The 19,387-nt window shown below is 32.9% G+C and overlaps 1 protein-coding gene across 1 annotated transcript in view; it reads right to left on the bottom strand.

The window, feature by feature from the left end:
- Positions 1 to 2,582: 2,582 nt before the first annotated feature.
- HFM1 (helicase for meiosis 1) overlaps positions 2,583 to 19,387 on the bottom strand; it is a 39,707-nt gene continuing 22,902 nt past the window's right edge. Inside the window, exons 19-38 of the mRNA XM_062580997.1 lie at positions 19,052 to 19,132; positions 18,326 to 18,417; positions 17,359 to 17,465; positions 17,221 to 17,268; positions 16,908 to 17,005; positions 16,691 to 16,822; positions 13,633 to 13,718; positions 12,539 to 12,622; positions 11,242 to 11,399; positions 10,407 to 10,510; positions 8,747 to 8,902; positions 8,231 to 8,326; positions 7,742 to 7,860; positions 6,867 to 6,949; positions 6,594 to 6,703; positions 4,221 to 4,319; positions 3,941 to 4,001; positions 3,531 to 3,636; positions 2,953 to 3,110; positions 2,583 to 2,662 (exon numbers count right to left, since the gene is read on the bottom strand). Coding sequence (XP_062436981.1) covers positions 2,596 to 2,662; positions 2,953 to 3,110; positions 3,531 to 3,636; positions 3,941 to 4,001; positions 4,221 to 4,319; positions 6,594 to 6,703; positions 6,867 to 6,949; positions 7,742 to 7,860; positions 8,231 to 8,326; positions 8,747 to 8,902; positions 10,407 to 10,510; positions 11,242 to 11,399; positions 12,539 to 12,622; positions 13,633 to 13,718; positions 16,691 to 16,822; positions 16,908 to 17,005; positions 17,221 to 17,268; positions 17,359 to 17,465; positions 18,326 to 18,417; positions 19,052 to 19,132 — 2,045 coding nt within the window. The 3' untranslated portion in view covers positions 2,583 to 2,595. The remainder of the gene's footprint in view (positions 2,663 to 2,952; positions 3,111 to 3,530; positions 3,637 to 3,940; positions 4,002 to 4,220; positions 4,320 to 6,593; positions 6,704 to 6,866; positions 6,950 to 7,741; positions 7,861 to 8,230; positions 8,327 to 8,746; positions 8,903 to 10,406; positions 10,511 to 11,241; positions 11,400 to 12,538; positions 12,623 to 13,632; positions 13,719 to 16,690; positions 16,823 to 16,907; positions 17,006 to 17,220; positions 17,269 to 17,358; positions 17,466 to 18,325; positions 18,418 to 19,051; positions 19,133 to 19,387) is intronic.

Here is a 19,387-nt window from a genome sequence, read left to right on the forward strand (position 1 = left end):
CCCCTATATCTAGGTAGCTGAAAACTCTTTTCAACTTTTTGTGTATAAGATGTTTTATTAGTAGGTGGACGCAGATATAGTCAATGAAAACTGGAAGGGATTATTAGTTGAGTCCATCCAAGGCTAGAACTAGAGTCGTGTCTGTACCTGAAGAAGAAATATTTCAGAATTTGTTTTCTCCTATGCACACAATCCAGGGCCAGAAATGCCCAGAAGAGAGCAGGCCATGAGACCCTTACCCTTCTGTTTCTTGAAGCCCAGAGGACACTGCTTAGTAAGGACCAACTCTGCAAGCAGGAGCCCATTTGGACAGAGTTTTCCTACAGGTGGTTTTCACAGAGAATAGAAGCTTCCAGACAGCATCACGTTTGACCAGTAGCAAGAGAAACACAAAAAGTGTCTGACTCATGTATCCTTCATAGAGACAAAACCTGACTTTTCCAGGACAGTGTAGGGGCTATTTTTACTCACAGGTAATACATTAGTAAAATTATGTGAAATTGCCAGTTTGACTGAGACCAAGATAAATCTGCATCATGACTGATCATTGACAAATTTCACAGTTCTGGTAACATCCTGGAAAGGATTATTTTGTATTTGATGCGTCTTGTCTCTTCAATCAAGGGAAAGACACATTTTTTATTATAGACAATACTATTAAACAGTCCTTTGTTCAATGCAATATGGATTTCCTTGACAGGAAAAATGGACAGCAAAGCTGACCCTAGAAACTAATTAGGAGGTGGCTCCTGGTCTGGTTGATCACAGATATTTGTGCTGTTTTTATTTAGAAGAAGACAAAGATGTTAACTTTGCTCTCTTCTATTCTAGCAGAAAGGATATTTGCAAAAACATGATCAAGAAATGAGAGAGGCAACTCTAAAATGAAAAGCAGGCAGTAGCTCCTGTTACTGACTGACTGTTTTTCAAAGCATGAGAGGAACTGAATATCAGAACTGATGCCTGGGAGCCAGCAAATGAACCTGTCCAGAGGCAGCTGAATGGCTGTAAATTTGTTTAATTAACTTAAAGCAGAACTCTAAGCATCATACGCATTCAAGTGCACATGCAGGGTTTAAAAATATTTTCAATGCTACCTAAAGACCACAACGAGCGATCTTCAGTGCTACCACAACCTATGATATCACAGATACTGAAAGGAAACAAGGATTTCAGGTCCTCAGGTCTTGCTTCCTAAATGAACCAGACTGTACACCTGTTGGTTATGTAATGGTTTCCATCTGATATGTCTGCTTGGGTCTCTTTCTGTGCACACAAAGATGCAGGGGTAGAACCATCTTACTTCAGTATCAGGTTGTTTTCAATTTCAAAGTCTAGAAATAGCCAATCAGAACTAATGGGTCAAGTAAAGGAGGGATGAGACTATAAGAGCTCTGACATGCTAACTTCTAGATGTAATAAAACATATGAGATACAGCAAAGTGAGTTATAAACTTGGGTCTGCTGGAACATACATAGGCAAAAGATTATGGATCGGCCTAGTATTGAGGCTGCTTGTGCCAGGCCATTCTTACATTATCTGGAAAAGAGCTGTATCATAAAGGAAATAAAAGCTATAAAGAAATGTAAGTGTAAAATAAAATAGTATTAGCTGAGAAATAAACAACCATGTAGTACAACAAAATACAGTTGCATTTGATTACACTACAAACAATGTTGAAAGGACAGACAGCTAAAGCTCCATGTGTGATTTCTGACTTTTTAATGCCACACATTTTGAATAATTAACAGTGAAATTTAACATTCTATTCATATGGATTTTAGGCAATATATTTTTCTGCCCATTGACTTGCAAGCTCTACTGTTGAAACACCGAGGCTGTAAAAAGATAGCCAGATCCAATACTTGATTGCCTCCATCTGTACTGGGATGCATAAATGTCCATTTTATGACCTCAGATATCAAAGTGAACAGCTAAGCACAACTTCACAATATTGTTTATAGACATTTTACAACTGATTTGCTTAGAACCTAGAAACATATCTGCATGAAGGAAGTTACACTTTTTTCATTAAAATTTGGATAACATTATCAAAAGAAAAACAATCTAGGACAACTTAACTATTCTATTATTTCTACCTGTAAATCTAATTATTTTACATACAATCAGTATTATGAAAAACTCAGTATTAAAAGAACTGACATACGTAATTAAAAACAAAAAGCTTAAGAAATACGTGAGGAAAACATTGCATTCATTTAAAAATAAGCTGTGTCATGTAACAAACAGATTATCTTCTCTTATATGATTTTACTTTATCTATAAAAATCCCTTAAAAAAATCCCTTAGTTTGAGAACTATTCTCTCTTATTGGCACACTCCAATATTTTTTCTCTGTAATCCTGAAAACAGTAAAGTCAACAAACAAAGATTTAAATACTTGTCAAAATGAAATCATATAATTAGAATTCCATAAATGAGACATCAATTTTTATTATCTACTCCGTGCAGCAAACTATCCCTTAATAAACAGTTATACAACAGAAAACAAATTCTCTGAACTGCCTCTGAATGCTTCACTCTGGAAAAAATGACTATAATTTTTTTTCAGCACTTGCAATATACTTTATGTTTTAAAAAATGTCATCAAATATTCCAAGAAAGGGCTTGAGATCATTGGTTTCATCATCAAGAAGATAGCTAATGAAAATTAAGCAAATAAAAAACAGTAAGTTATACATTGTACATCAAAATCTATGGAATCAGAAACATTACATAAAATATAACCAACAGATATCAGGACAAATAAAATAATTTTAAATCTTTTCCTTTCTAAGAAAAATTAATTGCTACTATTACAGTGAGAATTAATCATTTTAAAGTTAATTTGCTATAAACTAATACATTGCCTAAAGGCCAAAGTCCCACAAAGAACTAAGCACTTGAGCACTGACATAACACTAAAATATATACAAATTATTTTGTATTACCTGGGATCCATTTCTTTTTCTTGTTCTCTTGTGCAAATAAAAAAATCCCCTTTCCTACTGAATTTAGAAGAATCTGGGATTATTTCTGAGCTTGAAGAACACTGTATGTTTTTGAACTCTTGTGAAGGATTTGAATGTTCTTTTCCTTGAAAACTGAACTGCAATGTAAATGTTACAAAGTATGTATAGTTAAAATAACTAACTGAAAGAGAAATTGCTAAACTGATGTATTATATAGTACAGGTATTTAGACTGAGATTACAGTAGTTGACATGGTCTAAGCACATGCATGATTTGCAGAGTCACAGCTAAACTGAGTAAGCAGTTTTGAAATTGTTCTATATAAAAGTGAATTGAAGTGAAAGATTTTGTATGAAGTACATTCAAGTCTTGTTTCTTCTTATCATAATTATCACTCTGAACTCAAAATGCATGGTAGTTGATTATTTGGAAAATTCAGAGAGGTTCATAAACTCAACATGTCTAAACTGATTCAGGAGTCAGATACAGTAAATAGGAGATAATGAAATTAACTAATTTTAATATAGGAAAAAGTTTTATATACAGTTTTTACTCACCACATTTATATTTCCACTCTGTACAGCCAATTTCCCTTTTGATGGGCCATTGAACACAGAAACAATTGAATTCTGGGAATTGGTCTCATCTTGTAATGTGCAAGAACTGAACATATCAAGCAGAATAAATATTTTCACAAAAGTGCACAGTGGTTTATTTTCAGTTCAGAATTCTCAATTTATTTCTATCCACACTCAAGTAAAAATTATTTTCAAATCATTTAGCAATTCACATCTTTTTAAAGTTGAAATTTCTCTCATTTTTACAGGTTACATTACAGTTCCTCTGTTCCCAACATCTTTAAAATTTCAGGAACAACTTTTTATATATCTAATTATACTGACACATATCAACTATAGATATTACTTTTAACTGAGTTAAAACATAATAAATTCCATATAATTCTTACTCTTTTGAGATGTTACTTGTGGCTTTGCTTCTTGTAAACTGGCAAAGTGGTTCACGTTCATCTGTAATTTCAAGATGAACAGTTCCATGTACCATGTAAGAATGAAAGTTTCAAAAATTCAGTCACAGTTTCAAAAACAGTCAAAACAGTCAAAAATCCTTGCAAGTATTTTATGCAATTCCATAAATAATAGTATGTAAATTATCCAAATATCTAACACTTGTTAGTGTTAGAAGAATTTATAAGTAGAAAAAAAAATGTTTTGTCACAATAACCTTACCTAAATCTCTACTGGAAAAGCTGCTAGCAAATAGTAAATTCTCATCATCAAAATCATCCCAAACATCATTTCCTAATTCAAAGTTCACATTCAAAGCCTCTGAAAACCAGGATCTGCTTTTATCGGTATCAGTCAAGTTATGCATTAAAGATTCTTTAAGATTTTTTTTTGATGACATTGTCTCTTGGCTTTTCTGACTCACAGACATTGAATGCTTCCAAGACAAATCTGTAATACATTTATAATGCACAAGTAAAACAAAAACTGCACTGTGTTTTTAAGATCACTTGTTCAAGCTGTTAAAAGGATTGCCATGTATTAACTTTCTCCTCAGCATTACTTTTAAAAAATAGTTTTCTTCACTGTAGAGCCTAGTAAACAAGGTTATATAAATCATTTCAATCATTGCAATTTCCTTCTTTTGTTTTGTCAGAACCATTGTTTGATTCTAAGTTTAATACTTTAATTCAGTCCTTTATCCTCTTCACAATGTTTTCCAGATCATTCTAAATGTTAATTCATTGTCTTCCTCTCATACCATCCAGTGCCTAAGAACTAATAATGACAAACACGTATTCAAACATTATGGTTAAAATTCCTAATTAATAAGTGATAATATTAAAAAAAAAAAAATTTTCTGGTGCAAAGAATTTTCCTGCTTCCTCACCTACTCCCTTTCCCTTCAACTGGTTGTTTTCTTTCTCATCATTACCAATCCAATTCTCTTTACTCATTTTTTTTCCCTTTCTCCTCTGCATACTTCTCTCCAGTACTAGACTATGCTGGAATCTTCATTCTGTTGCCCAAGACCTAATCTGACTGAGAAACCCTGATCCAGATCTCCCTTTCACCAGAGAGAGTAGAGCAAGCTCAAATCCACATTCCACAGACACTGGCAATACCAGGAGGGCCCTGCTATTGTCATTTTGGGCATGCAGAGTTAACATGGTGCATTATTGCATAAACATAAACACACATACTTTAAAATAAACTACAAGTTTAGGTTACTAAATTTCATAGCATATTCTTAATTCCTTGCTTTTTATTATTTTTTTTGTTTGAATATGGAATAGAAAGATACCATATTATAGATACAGTTGATCCTATAAAATAACAAGAAAGCATATCTCACTGTTACAATCATTTCTGGTGCTTTTTTTTTTTTTTTTTTTTTTTTTTAAGGTAGCTGGTCCAATCAAACATGACCAAGTTCAGTTTTTCTGCTTCTATCCAACAGAGATGGTTTTTAGTCACAATATCTACTATATTCCAGTAATACTATATGATTTACCTCAATATGTTCTTGAGTACAATTTATAGCTATATTGGAATATCCATCTGTCTTCCTGTGAATTTATTCTTATGTCTATTCTTATGTCTATTCATACACTAACTGGTTCCTTCAGATGAACTGATGGTATGACTATGCAATGGTCCTTACAGCTAGATAGCTAATATTGCAGGAAAACAAGTAGGAAAAGAAAATCTAAAGTTTTAAAGAAATAAGATTGCAGTTTTCTCCCCAAAATATGAAATAAAAATGAAATGATACAGTATAGCTGCCAAAGCTTAAGGCAGCATGAATTAACTAAACAATGTATCAATTTATCTCAACACAGTGTATCTCACATCTAGTTATCATGTAGAAATACTGGAGCTACCACCTATTTCACTAAAGATCACTGAAAACATAAAGGAATCTGACTCATATCTATCTACAGTCAAATGGCAAAGGGTATGCAGTAAGGCAGAATATTATACTGATGAAGACTGATTGTTTTAATCCCAAACATAAAAACAATTAACTCCAAACAGAAAAACTGATAATGAAGACTGACAGTTTTAACTGCAAACACAGCAACTTTTATATCATTTCCAGCCTAAGAAAAAAAGATTTTTTTCCAGATAGAGATGTTGTATTATATTATAATTTAGTTACAGAATGGTCACATTTTGTCAACTACAAAAAAAAATGTTTCTGTCTCACTTTTTCCAGTAAAAGTGAGAAGGAATGAATATAGGGATAAAATACCTCAGGTATTTAACCTACTAGCTTCAGTAGAAATACATTACTGTCATACCTTACAAGAAGTATTTGTAGATTTGGACTTTAATGTATCAGAATTAATCATTACTTTTTTTTTTTTTTTTTTTTTTTTTTTTTTTTTTTAAGGAACATTTAGAGGTTTAGCCCTGCACTTGCAAATCCTACTGACATAAAAAGGAAAGCCAACTAAGTGCAGTTATTTCCCTATATATTTGGTGTTCTACAATGCTACACTGGTTGCAGTTATTTCAACAAGTATCAGTTTACAAAGTACATGCAAATCCAAATAGTGAAAACTGTAATTCTAAATATTAACAATAGCTTACTACTCTTGCCATAATTCCAGGATTGCAGCTGTTTCTGAGATCTTCCTAAGATATTTACATCATCTTCTTGATCCACTGAAGGTGATAAAGACGACAGTTTATTGTCAGGCCTTTTAAAGAAAAACAATGACGTATCAGTGAAACAGTTCAAGTTGCAACAGAAACTAACTTGATTCAGAATACAGTTTTTAGCTAAGATGTTAAGTTTCAACAGTTAAGTTTTTTTTTTTTTTTTTTTTTTTTTTTTTTTTTTTTTTTTTTAATTCGTAGTACCTTGGCAATGCTGGCATCAAAGATTTGGGTGCAAAAACAAATTGTTTGAGATCCAGATTTTGAGGCTGATTTAACATCTGCACCTAAAGAAGACATTATTGTAAGTGACAAGACATATACATATTGAAGTGTTTTTTTTAATGCTCTGAATAATATCATTAACATTGCGTCAAACTAGCATATTTTTAAAAATCATACATAATCTCTTTCTGCTATCTAGTTATCTGATGGAATAAGTTAAAAGACTTGAATTACAGACTTCTTCAGTGCTATTCAAGTACCTTGGCAAGGTCAGACTGGTTATTGCTAACTGCATTTCTCCTCTATTAGCTATTGGCTAATTCATTTTCTACGGCAAAAAGTCCTGTGAGGAGGAAATAAAACACTCCAAAATCTGAAATACCACTGTTGCTGCAGAAAAGACTAGTTTAACACTACATTGCTTTGAAATCTTTCAGAGCTTAAAAACTAAAAAGGTTACTTTCTTTTCATAATCATGCAGATCTCAGTGTCAATGCAAAAAGATAGTAACATTCTCATGGATATCACAATTTGTTTTCATTTTAGACATTCTGGCAAAACGAGGTTACAGTATCTTCCAACTATGCCTCTGTAGCTCACCCACCATAACCCATCAAATAAAACCACAGTACTTGTAAAGAAGCATACTATTGGAAGTGTTTCAATTAGCAGCTGAACCTTTCGTGGATTATCAGGCCTGTAGTACTTATGTGCTTCTTTGCTGTTCGCACTCCACACAGAAGAGACATATTTGCATGTTCTTTAGTTATGAAATGCTCTCCAGCAATAAACACATACAAAAACATAAAAGATAAAAATAAATCTATTTAATGGCTGACTCTACTCAAATAAACCTTTAATCGTTTTACTGGGGGTACAGACGAAATTGAGTTCCTGCTTCTTAAATCAGATAGGTACAAAGAAAACTTTGAATCTCCCTTCATCTCTGACTTTGGAGGCACTCCAGTTTTACCTGAATAAAGGAATTAAAAAGATCCTAAGAGTTGTTTAGGAGGGACAAATCATTTTTCTAATCACTGGAAACTTTGCCACTAAGCTTAGCATCTTATATTGAAAGCTAAATATTTAACATACTCATACACATATAAAAATGTGACAATGCTCTTAAATCATATGCTAGATGTTCCAAAAAACATTAATCATAACCTTAATAGAAGTGTAATAAAATGTTTTATTATTACTTTTACGACTATTATAGCAACAGCTTAAGCTTGACTCGCTTGCTTGCACAGCTTTGGTTAATGCAGACATTGGTATTAATAGACTATTCTGCATTATACTCATCTCAAAGTGACAGAAACAATAGGTTTAATGAAACTCACAGCAGTCATGTCCACACACATCTTTATTTTTACAGTGATGGTTGCATTCTCGGTTCCCATAGTTCCTGTAGGTAATCTCTTGTTTAGATCTGCCTCCTAGATTAATATAATGCAGAAATGCTCATTTTTAATTTCATATTTATTGTTGAAAGTACCTAATTCAGCAGAAAAGGGGCTATAGTAATCTGGGTGCCAAAAGACTGTCATCCTCAGCAATGTTCCAGCTGCTCAGACAGTCAAATTGGCAAGAAATTAACCAATCATACTGAAAAACAGATGCACTTCCATCAAACCCAAACTGAAGTAGTATGTGATATGAGACATTTTTTTCTTATGTTCAAATTCATCAAAGAAATGCACTGCAGTACTTGAAAAGCTGAAGCAGTAGCATTATATTCTTCTTGTACTTGAGAAAGAAACAGTAGGAATAAATAAAGACCTAGCTCTCTACTGAAAGAGAAATTCAAATTTCTTTTGATTTCAGTACTAGCTGGATATTGTGATCTTATTGTTTACCTGTATTTATTTTTGCTGCTGGCAGTCTTTGTGATGAGCCAGGATACGTATCAAGTGAAGAATCAGCTTTCAGTTTTTGATTTATAATCACTTTATTTCCCAGCGTTTTTGGTCCTAAGTAAAATGCTGTATATGCTTGCTGTATATCAAGGCCAACTTTGAAAAAAGCCAAAAATATTTAAAATGGCTGTGAAACGTTTCTAAATTACGTATTAAATTCACTTTTGTAAAAGGTTTAAGAAAGCATATAAATGTTTATTAAAAGACCATAGAAATTTGTTAAGATAATGTACCATTAAAAGCAAGCTATTATACTAATGAGTTCTTTACAATTTAAAAAACCCACATATTTTCAGAAATTAAAGCCATGGTTCCTACATGAGTAATTTAGCTATACTACATAGTATACACTAGTCCCTTTAACATACATACATATATTTGTATTGTTTTAGAACTAGGATTATCTCTGGCTTTGAATTGCTGATCCAGTTCTCACTATAAAATTGTACTATAACCTGCTTTATCGGAGTATTAGTAGCTCTGCATTTTCAAAGGAATAAAACAAAGATGTTGACAGCACTTCCAAAGTTGAATGTTGATATTTCTAGTCTTAGATAATTAAACCAAGATTCATATGAGACTACGAGAGATGCTGTTTGTAGGAAAATTACCTTTTATTAGGCAAATAACATTGCTGGAAAAACAGACAGCATTTCCCTCACATCTGGAACAGGAGCAGACTTTAAACTAAACAGAGGCTAGGAAGTCCCACTTTTAAAATAACTTAAGTTACAAATGGGACAATTTGAGAGAAATTAACAGTTTTATTGAGTTTTTCTGAACTCAGTACGGCTTGTAGATAGACAAGTAGTAGAAAAAGGAATTCTTTTATTTATTTCCAGTTGAAGAAAACACTCCTTTCTTCCTGAGCCACAGGTTTAACTGTAGGAGTACAGATGTTTCTCCTAGGCCAGGATACTATAATATTCTTAAAGTTCATCACGTAAATAACACATATACTTCATTTCATCTAGCATGTAGCAACCCTCTTTACAGGTGGGGCATGATGGCAGAATTTAATACAGCCAGTCCATTTTTCAATTGTATTGCACAAGTCTGTATTTCAAGGTCATCACCCTCTCCCCACATCTGCTGCAGTAGCTTCAGTTCCAGAAAAACTGACATTGACTAATAGTTAAATCTACATAAGTGAAGGCACAAAGTTTTCCATTGCAGAAATCTCTTGCTACTGAAATGGATGGATACTCATCTAGTAACTTTATGTCACAATGCAGAGTCTAGAGGTTGATAAAGACAGCTCTTCTCAACACAAGTAACCTAGACAGCTGATTGAATTATCTTCCAGCAGGTATAACCTCTTTGAAGACGAAGGGCAAAAGATAATCCTAACTTGTATCAGCAGAACAAAATTCTATCTCCTAATAACTGTTTTGATGTTTCCTAATCTATTAGCATGCTACTAAATGACACAGATTTGTAGTTAGGACAGTTAGCTAATACTCAACAAAATAAAACCAATAAATATAACTTTGTTTCCAGATCATTTAATTTTATTTTTGCTTTGATATACTGTTTGAATAATTTATTTGAAATCCTTATGCAGTTTTTTTTAAACTTAAAAGCGTATCAATTAACCTACCATAATCAGAACTAATTAAATTTATACTGAAGTCCTCTGATTTAGCAGCTCTTTTCACTTCAATTTTCTTAGTCCAATTTCCAGTTTTCAGCAAGACAGAATCCCTGTAATGTATCAGTAAACTTCTATTACATGTGGTCAATGAAAAACAAGATTGTATACTATGGTACCACTGGTGTTAAAAACCTAGTAAAAGAGCCTTTATTCGACTTTGGTTCTTGGATTTTGCTTGGCAAGTGGCCTACGAACAACCTTCTAATAAAACATGACCTGTGGTCCTAAGAGAGTCAGGATCCTGCAAGTTCAGTTTCAGTTCTTCCAAAAGTGCCAGAATTTGGCGAGAGCTCAGGCACAGGTCATGCAGCTGAAAGAAATGTTTTTTCCCTTTTCCCATTTGCTCCAAGCATAGCTTATCCACCTGGAGAATTTAATTCCATATCTGACTGAAAAATAGTCTCAACAATATGATAGGATTAAATAAATCCATCTAATAAGTATAAGTAACAATCCGAGAATGCATCATTTTAATAGGTATTTTACATCTTCTGCGTTCATGTGGAAATCGATTATGACTTCCGTAATACAACATCAGACTGCTGCAGACATTTATACATACTCGTTGTACTGACAAGCACACCAGTATGATTTTCCTTACATTGAATCTTGTGTAGCATTTTAGATGATAACAGAACGACTAGAAAATGTTATGGGATAATAAATAGTTTTGTACCATTCAGCATCAATAGAAAATATTGCAAAAGGTGCAAAACAGAGAAAGGATTAAAACCCAAAAGTCTTTAAAGATGTGAGCAAAAAAAACCTTGATCATACATACATGATTTTCTGTTTAAAAAGGACTCGATTGTCAGCATCTCCTATGACCAATGTTACATAGTGAAAGTCTGGTGCAGTTCTCTTTGTCTGCAGCTGTTCAAAGTTTGTTAGTCTGATGGTTACTAAGATTTCAGCCAACGTATCACTGTATTTTGCAAGCTAGGAAAAAATGACATATAAAAAGACATAACTGCTAAAATGTGCAAAGTAATACATAAATTCATAATTTTTTAACTGTTGACAGAAACACAAAAGCTCAACTTGCTCAATTTGTTGTGCAATTTTTATTTCTTGGCTCAGATATTTTTATACTATATCAGCTATTGAGCATAGCTGGTATATTAATTCTGACTAAGTTTTGAGAATGAAAGATGGTCTACCCCAAGCCTCTGAAAAAAATCCTCTATTCAGTGCAGAGAGAAATATGAAAAAAGAAAATAAGGTATTTTTGATAGAGAATGAGAAGAAAATTTCTGCCATTACAACATTTATGAATTTTTTTATCATTATTAAACCTTTCTTCTGAAAATAACTTTAGAGTTACTTGTCTGATGTTATGTCAAATAACAAACTAAAACAGGACTGTTGTAACAATAGAAGTTATTTCACACATATATCAAATGGTTTTTAAAAAATTTTCTAACTTCAGAGGTGGCTTCATTTTGCACCAACTTCATTAAAGACTTGAAGGTTACTTTTCAGATTTGGTATTTCAGAAAACTGAGGCACAGTATCTATGCGACTTGCTCAAAGATGAGGAGAGAATACGTAGCAGAACCCCAAAGCTTCCCATTACACATGTGGTTGGACCATCATATTACATCTTTCCTTTAAAATGGTGCCAGCTAGTTTAATATAATCATCTACTGTTTTTATATATTCCTAAATATGGCATAAAGATAAACATCAGTTAATGTTTCTTTAGTAAATTTACACTGATACTTATCTGGCTCTTTTTCTTTTCTTTCTTTTTTTTTTTTTTTTTTTTTTTTAAGACAGAAGAGAACTCTCAAATTCACATATAAAACTAAAATGTTTACTTCTCTTTACTACAAAATGTTAACAAGAATAAGGAACAACAACAAAAAAGAAAATCTGATGTTTACAGGGAATGTCCATTTCAAAGCTCTCCTTTGATATCTAAGAATTTCATTATACACGCTAAGATGGAAGGCAGCCATGACATTGTGTATCTTCTGTTAGTGAAGGCTCAAGATTTCTTAAAAGCAGTATTTGCCCTTTCATTTAGTAATACTTAAGTATCATCAGAATAAAAACATAAATACAAAAGCATTTACCTGTTCAATGTCAAGTTCATATTTTGGAAGATGCAACACAGATTCTTTTATCTGGTTTCCAAAAGGAGGGTGTCTGTTTAAAATCTGCAAAGATTTAGTTTCATTTCTGATGCATTAAACTGATAACAGAGATACCAACAGACACATGAATCCAAGAAATCAAAGTCACCAGAGTGATTACAATAGAAGCCCTCAGGACTAATAGTTTTCGTCTATCAGTGATGCCCAAAACAGAATCTGAGCCAAAAGACAAACAAATTTCAATACTTTTTCATACTGCTATCTCTTCTGTTCAGGTAACATCCAACCGACCAGCCCATAACCTCAAAGAACTACTTAGATTTTGTATCAGATGATGCTTGTATGTTGCCAAAGATTTAATGAAAAAATAATTTTATAAGAAAACTACAAAAGAGGGCAGAAAAGAGAAAACAAACCAATTCCAAAAGGCAAAACAGAAAAACATCAGTAAAGTCCATTTCATTTAGAAGTCCATAATATCTTCCAGAACACTGGAAAAAGTTTCCTCAGAAAAGAAGCAAAGTGCCAAAAAAAAAAAAAAAAAAATGTGCAGCAGGATCCGACAAAATTCAATTTCATTTTCTCATCCAGGGGAAAAAAATCTAAGTTCCCTAAAATCAAGAAGTGTTTTATGCATTATCCAGAAGAACTTTGTTCTATGACCTTTTAACTAAAACTAGCAATAATGGAAATTCACAATTTTCATCATTAAAAGACATTGAGAAAAACTGTAAACACACACTCTGTTTCACGTTTTTTCCTAACACTCCAAAAACAGATGTATCATTTTTTGTTTCAAAACATATTAATGAAGAAATTCTACTATTTAAGCAACTGCTTTCCAGAACCAGGTAGGTCAGTGAAATCAACCATATGAAATTAGCTAAAACAAAACAATATACACTTTTTCAAAAGAAAAAAAATAGTAGTTGCTGCACATTAATTGACTAGTATAAATAAAGCACTGCATATGTGGACAGTCATATAACAGATATGTAATTATACTGCATTTGCTACTAACAGTGTTAATACTCAATATTTTCCTTATGTTTTTCTGTAAAATAATAAATTACCAACTCCAGTTCTCTTGCATTTGTGTCTTCTATTTTTTTAAATGAGGTCAGCCCAGCATTTACCATAGCATTTGACAGAGATACACCTGTTGAAAATTTTAAATTTGTATGCTGTTAAATGACAATGGCTAATCTCAAATTATTCTCAACAACTGCATTATAAAATGTAAAAAGAAAGAAGAAATCATCTTACAGGTATGCTTGTTTCTACCTTTTTGCCCAGCAAATCATTAAATTTATTTTCAGTTACTAAATATTTTAATATTTAGCTCTACTTATCCAACAGTAAAAACAAGTACAATACAACCAAGTATGAAAACAATACTTCAATACTGACAACTTATTTCTAAATAAGTTTCTAAAATAAAACAGATTCTAATTCATTTTTCGCAGGTTTTAGTCACAAAAGAAAACCCCCAAGAGTCAACAAACAAGTGTTCTGAACCTATACGATGAAAAAAGCGCATGCCATTCACACAGCATTGTTTAATCTCAGAAATTTTATACTCTACCCTAGGAATTACTTAACTACATGTTAAACTCATGTGGATCTCCGATTTTTTTAAGATAAATAATAGTAAAATACACTCAAGGGAAAAAACAACATTTATCAATATAATATTCCAGGAATCTTTGTAGAAATATTTTCCTATGGCTTTATCTGCCACACCAGAAAGTGGACTGGCAGAGATGCTACACAAAATTTCACTTCTCTTCATGATTCTTACTTCTTTCAAGCTTCTAGTGAGGATTTAGAGCCAGTACTCCACGTATGAAGAGGCTTTGCTTTACCTGGAACTACAGCCTACTACAATGACTACAAAAATTTGAGATAAAAGACAGTTACAAACACTTAAAGTGGGTGTGTGACTTCATTGTATATAATTCTGTAGGAATGACAAAAGAAGTCTGAAAATTAAGTGGGACTCCTTTCAGAGACTCTTAGTTTGCTTCTTAGAGGGCATGTTAAAGAAACCTGATAAGTTTTAGCAGGCAAGGACTCATTTCAACTCTGGAATTTCATGATTTAGAGAAACAAAAAAGACTTGTTAAGACCCCTCCTCTCCTGAAGAATATTTGTACATCTTTTGGGTCTGATTTGGAGAAAGCACCTTTTCCCATCCACCCTCTACTTTTTAGAAGCAAATTTGCAAACAGTCTGAAGACTAATGACTATCACTTGTTATTTCTGCAGGTACTTCAGCTAGAGTTCTTGTCTTGTTTTCTTTTAAGTGAAGCTGAGAGTAGTTCTTTTGTTTCCAAAATGGCAGAAAGGTTTCCACCAAAGAAGAAAATATGCTAGCATAAGAGAGGAATACGATGTAGGACTTTCTAATCTACCTTTTTCGAGAAAAAAAAATGGAACTGAAAATCAAATTGAACAAGTAGTGAGGGTGATAAAATCATGGATGGCAACTGATCACTTGTCTGTCAGAACAAGCAAGCAGAAATCGTCTCTGATAAAACAGCAAGTGGGATCATTGTTACTGAACATGAGTAACAAAGGGGAACAGTTGTAGAAATGCAGGAAGAGATATCCTCAATCTGAATAAAGCCAGATTACTGATTACTAAACCATCAGTAACATATTAAAGTGATTAGAAAATAGAGATTTCTAAATATGTTAAATGGTTTCAGTACACCCTTGTGAACTTAAACAATTCACCTAACTCCAAAGAAACAGAATGAGCTTAGTTGCCACAGCATGACATAAGTTCAAGAATCCGACAGACATCTTAACACAGGCAGGAAATCAGTAACTACTTGACTTAGCAAAGAGAATGAACTGTCAGCAGACAGTTCAAAGAAGCCTCGGAGGTGAATAAATGGAAAACTGAAAATCAGTAATTCTTTGTAAGGTACTCTGCAAGAGTAATGACAGCATAGGAAAAAATACCAAAAAAAGCAAATCAGGGTAGAGACGTATATAGAACTTTCAATAACAAAAACCTAAAACTTAATTTATTTCATTGAATGAGATATATAGGAAAGGACTTCTCTACACTGCAAGTGCGGTGTTGATTCTACTCTTCCTAGCCCCCTAGAGATACTAAACATGAGGCAAACTCCTAAAATACTCCTTGCTAGGTGCAAGTCAGCACTGATCTAGTAGTGGAAATGGGTTTCCACCAGACTGTACTGCACCACGCAGAAGCTAAAAAGTCCTCTCTCCTGTCTCATGGGTGCAAATGTAGCACCACATAAATGAGGTAGTACAGTTTCTGCACCTGAGCTAGTAGGTCTGTAATGTACTGTGTCATATGGATTTTCTGGCTTAGGCCTGCATTAATTTGCAGACCTCTGTACTATACAGTTTTGCACAGAGAAAGCATGCCTTTAAAAAAGAAATATGAAGAATATCCCAGCGAATTCTGAAAACATGAGATATGATATGATCAGTCATCAAAGTGGGAGGCTACACTATTACCTTAAACAAGTTTAACTTTAGTTTGTTTTTTAATACAGAGGGGTCCAGAATTTCCTGAATTTCCTTTCAAAAATTACAACAACTCTGTACTTCAGCCAAAAGGTCATCTAGTAGTAAGACACAGTGATAGGAAAAACATTATTAGGAACTTGTGGTCTTCATGTATTTACGAACCTCATGCATTGTAAATTTATTTCTATTGCAGGTTCCCTATTCATGCCAGTGCAAATTAAAGGGCTTTCATGCACATGTGTACTTGGACCTAATGTGACAGCTCCTTGGAAAGCTGAACTCAGAAATAAAAGAAGTCATAGTCTGGTCAGAGATACGCAATCATAAAAATGTGGAGTGTACCCAAAATACTGAGATAAACGTTAAGAAAAAAAGAACAACACTGCATGAATTACATTTAAAGCCTGAAGAAAATTACTAAATGGATTACTTTTATCCTACTAGATCATGACAGACTATTCTGGCAATGCTGGTACTCAACTTTGGCAAATGAGTATTTGGGAGAGACATTTAATTATGTAAAATAGGCACCCCAAAAGTTAAAAATTATAGTAATTATGAGTTTTGATCCTGTTTCAGATTACACCTTTATAGCTTCCCACTGGTTTTGGTACCTACCAATTTTTTCCAATTGTTTAGATACATGTAGCGAATTTTCCCAAAGTTTGCATCTGAAACACTTAGCTAAAATCAGAGAGTTTAGTAATGCAGAAAAGTTGTTTTTACGTGAAGCCAGAAAATCAGTTAGCCCTGTAAAAATAAGATAAACTTGTATTAATCAAATCAAGTGTAATTTATTATTAAATGTACAAAAAAGGATTAAATTTTACCATACATCTAGTAACTCTTATGCCATTTCTAAATATTTTGCCAGTATCTTGTGTCAAAGTAAAGTCTTGAATAGGAATGCATCCCAGCTGAGCCTGAATAAGACTGGAAAATAAATATTTATTCTTTGGTATGTAAGCAGCACTCCTAAGCAAAGCGTAACATCATAAAAGTTTCTATAAGAAAACAAAGTTCAGAATAAAAACAATGAAATATAAGATCTGATCTGCTGTACAATAACACAGAAATTTCAGCAGGGACTTCAACATCCAAAAGTGACTGCTTTTTAATAAAATGTAACAAGATAATATAGTATTTACCAGTTTACTTTCATTTCTCTTGTTTTTATCTTCCCTTCCATTGGAAACCTATATATGAAAAGATACAAATTTTCCACCATTCACTTTAATTACTGCTAAAAATATACCTTCTTTTTCCAATGTATTTAACTCTTATACCTGATAGTTATCTTGTTTTTATCTCTATTCAGAGAGTTCAATGTTTTCTTTTCATTTGTTCTTAACTTGACATCTAGAAATTCTGTGCAGCTGGAGATCATTGTAACCTGTAACAATATAACTTTTTTATTATTTTCTTCTTTGTCATTTTTCCACTATTTCTTCCAACTTTTTCTAGTATCATTGCCAAAAAATTTTCTTATTTCAACACTATGACCACGAAAAGATGGTCAATCAGTCCTTCCTAATACTGACCAACTTTCTTTCATCTTCCTATACAGGTCATTATATGATAAAAAACCAAAGATTTTTCATGAAACTGTTAAATGATTATCCTACTTGAACTTATCAAAAACCAACTGCACTGCTAACACTTTATGACATGCAATTCAAGCAGCAACAGTTTTTCTTGTTTGTTGTATATTTCACTAGGCTTTCACCACTCCTTAGTAACAAGGATAGCTATATGAGAACAGCTATATTCCATTTCTTCATGGCCATTTTATTCTATCACAGTATTTGCTTGAAATCAAAATGTGTTCTATGACAATACAGTTGCACAAATTACCTGTGATGTAATGAACAGAAGAAAATGACTTAAAACAATCATGTTCATTCAAAAATAACATCTGCTTTTCACGTAGCTGTTTTTTGCAATAAAATTGAATTAATAACACAAGACAAAAGGGTATTTTACACATAAACAGAACTGCCTCAGCATCATTATATCTTCATAAGCAAGTTTAGTAACAGAGGAAAAACTTGGAAATCCAAAGCCCTCTGAGTACAAAGCCTCAAAATTTCTGCGTGTGTAATTCATTTACATTCATTCATTTATATTTTCTAAAGTCTTATACTTCATAAAAACAAAGCCTGAGCTCTTTAAAGGAAATTAACTTTTCTGAAACATATCTTTGATTCTTTTTAAAATCAGATATATGTAAATTGTATTTAAAAAGTTAATTACCAGTTCATTTAAAGTCTCTGTTCCTTTAATTTTGAAAAACTGTTTCACTGTATCAAAAGCAATATAATACCATGCCATTAATCTTCCAGTCTCTGTAAAAGAAGAATATATAAAAAAAAAAGCCAAATATTTTTTCAGTGTATATTTTAAGTCACAAAAATAGAATTCTTTTTCTTATTACAGGGCTCAATGAGATTTAACACCATTGACTGAAGATATTAATGCACCCAGCTGTCTGATAGATATTACTGACCCCATCACAAAGCGGCAGAAAGCAGTATGTGCCAGTTACAGTTTTCTCCAATGAAGATGAATTCACACTAATATATCAGACTGTGAACTGTGGTTGCTGAGAAGCCAACCACTTCTAGCAGCAGATTGTAGAGAAGAGCTGGTATTGATAAAACCTCTCCTTCTTTGCACTGTGTCACAGACCTATTATCCTGTGATAATGTTCTACACTTTTATCCTAATCTGCAACAAAATTTCCAGCAACATCAAAAGGTAGGATCTGCACAGTGATCAAGGTTAAGAGAATAAAACTTCCATGATTTGTTAAATTAACTTTATCACATATTCTATGCACACGACTGTGCCCAGATCCTGCCCTCTCCTACATCAATGTGTTGCCATTAGTAGTTCACAAGAACAGCTGTGGCCCTTTGCGGTTTGCTGCTATCTCAACACCACTTTTGAAAAATAGTTTATTAAAAAAAAAAAAGTTACCTGTTGGTTTGAAATTATTTGCTTTATCCATCCTAATCAAATCAAAAGATGATAAATCATTTAAGTTCTTCAAACACAGTTCTGTCCACCATTTGGAAAAAAAAAAAAAAAGTATTCTTAGTACATGCAACCCAGGAACAACATCATCTAACTGCAATGACCATATACCAGAGTAATTCCACTGAACTCGAGAAAAGGTCATAGAATACAGTCCTGCTCCTACTTAAGTTGAATACAATTTCCTCTCTGGGGAAAGTTCATATCCTCAAAGATACCTGATACAAGACAGCCCAACTCTTCTAGAAAAGCACAAGCAATAAAGTTAAAGAAACTAGA

The sequence above is a fragment of the Rhea pennata genome, chromosome 8, assembly GCF_028389875.1.
Source record: "Rhea pennata isolate bPtePen1 chromosome 8, bPtePen1.pri, whole genome shotgun sequence".
Classification (NCBI taxonomy): domain Eukaryota; kingdom Metazoa; phylum Chordata; class Aves; order Rheiformes; family Rheidae; genus Rhea; species Rhea pennata.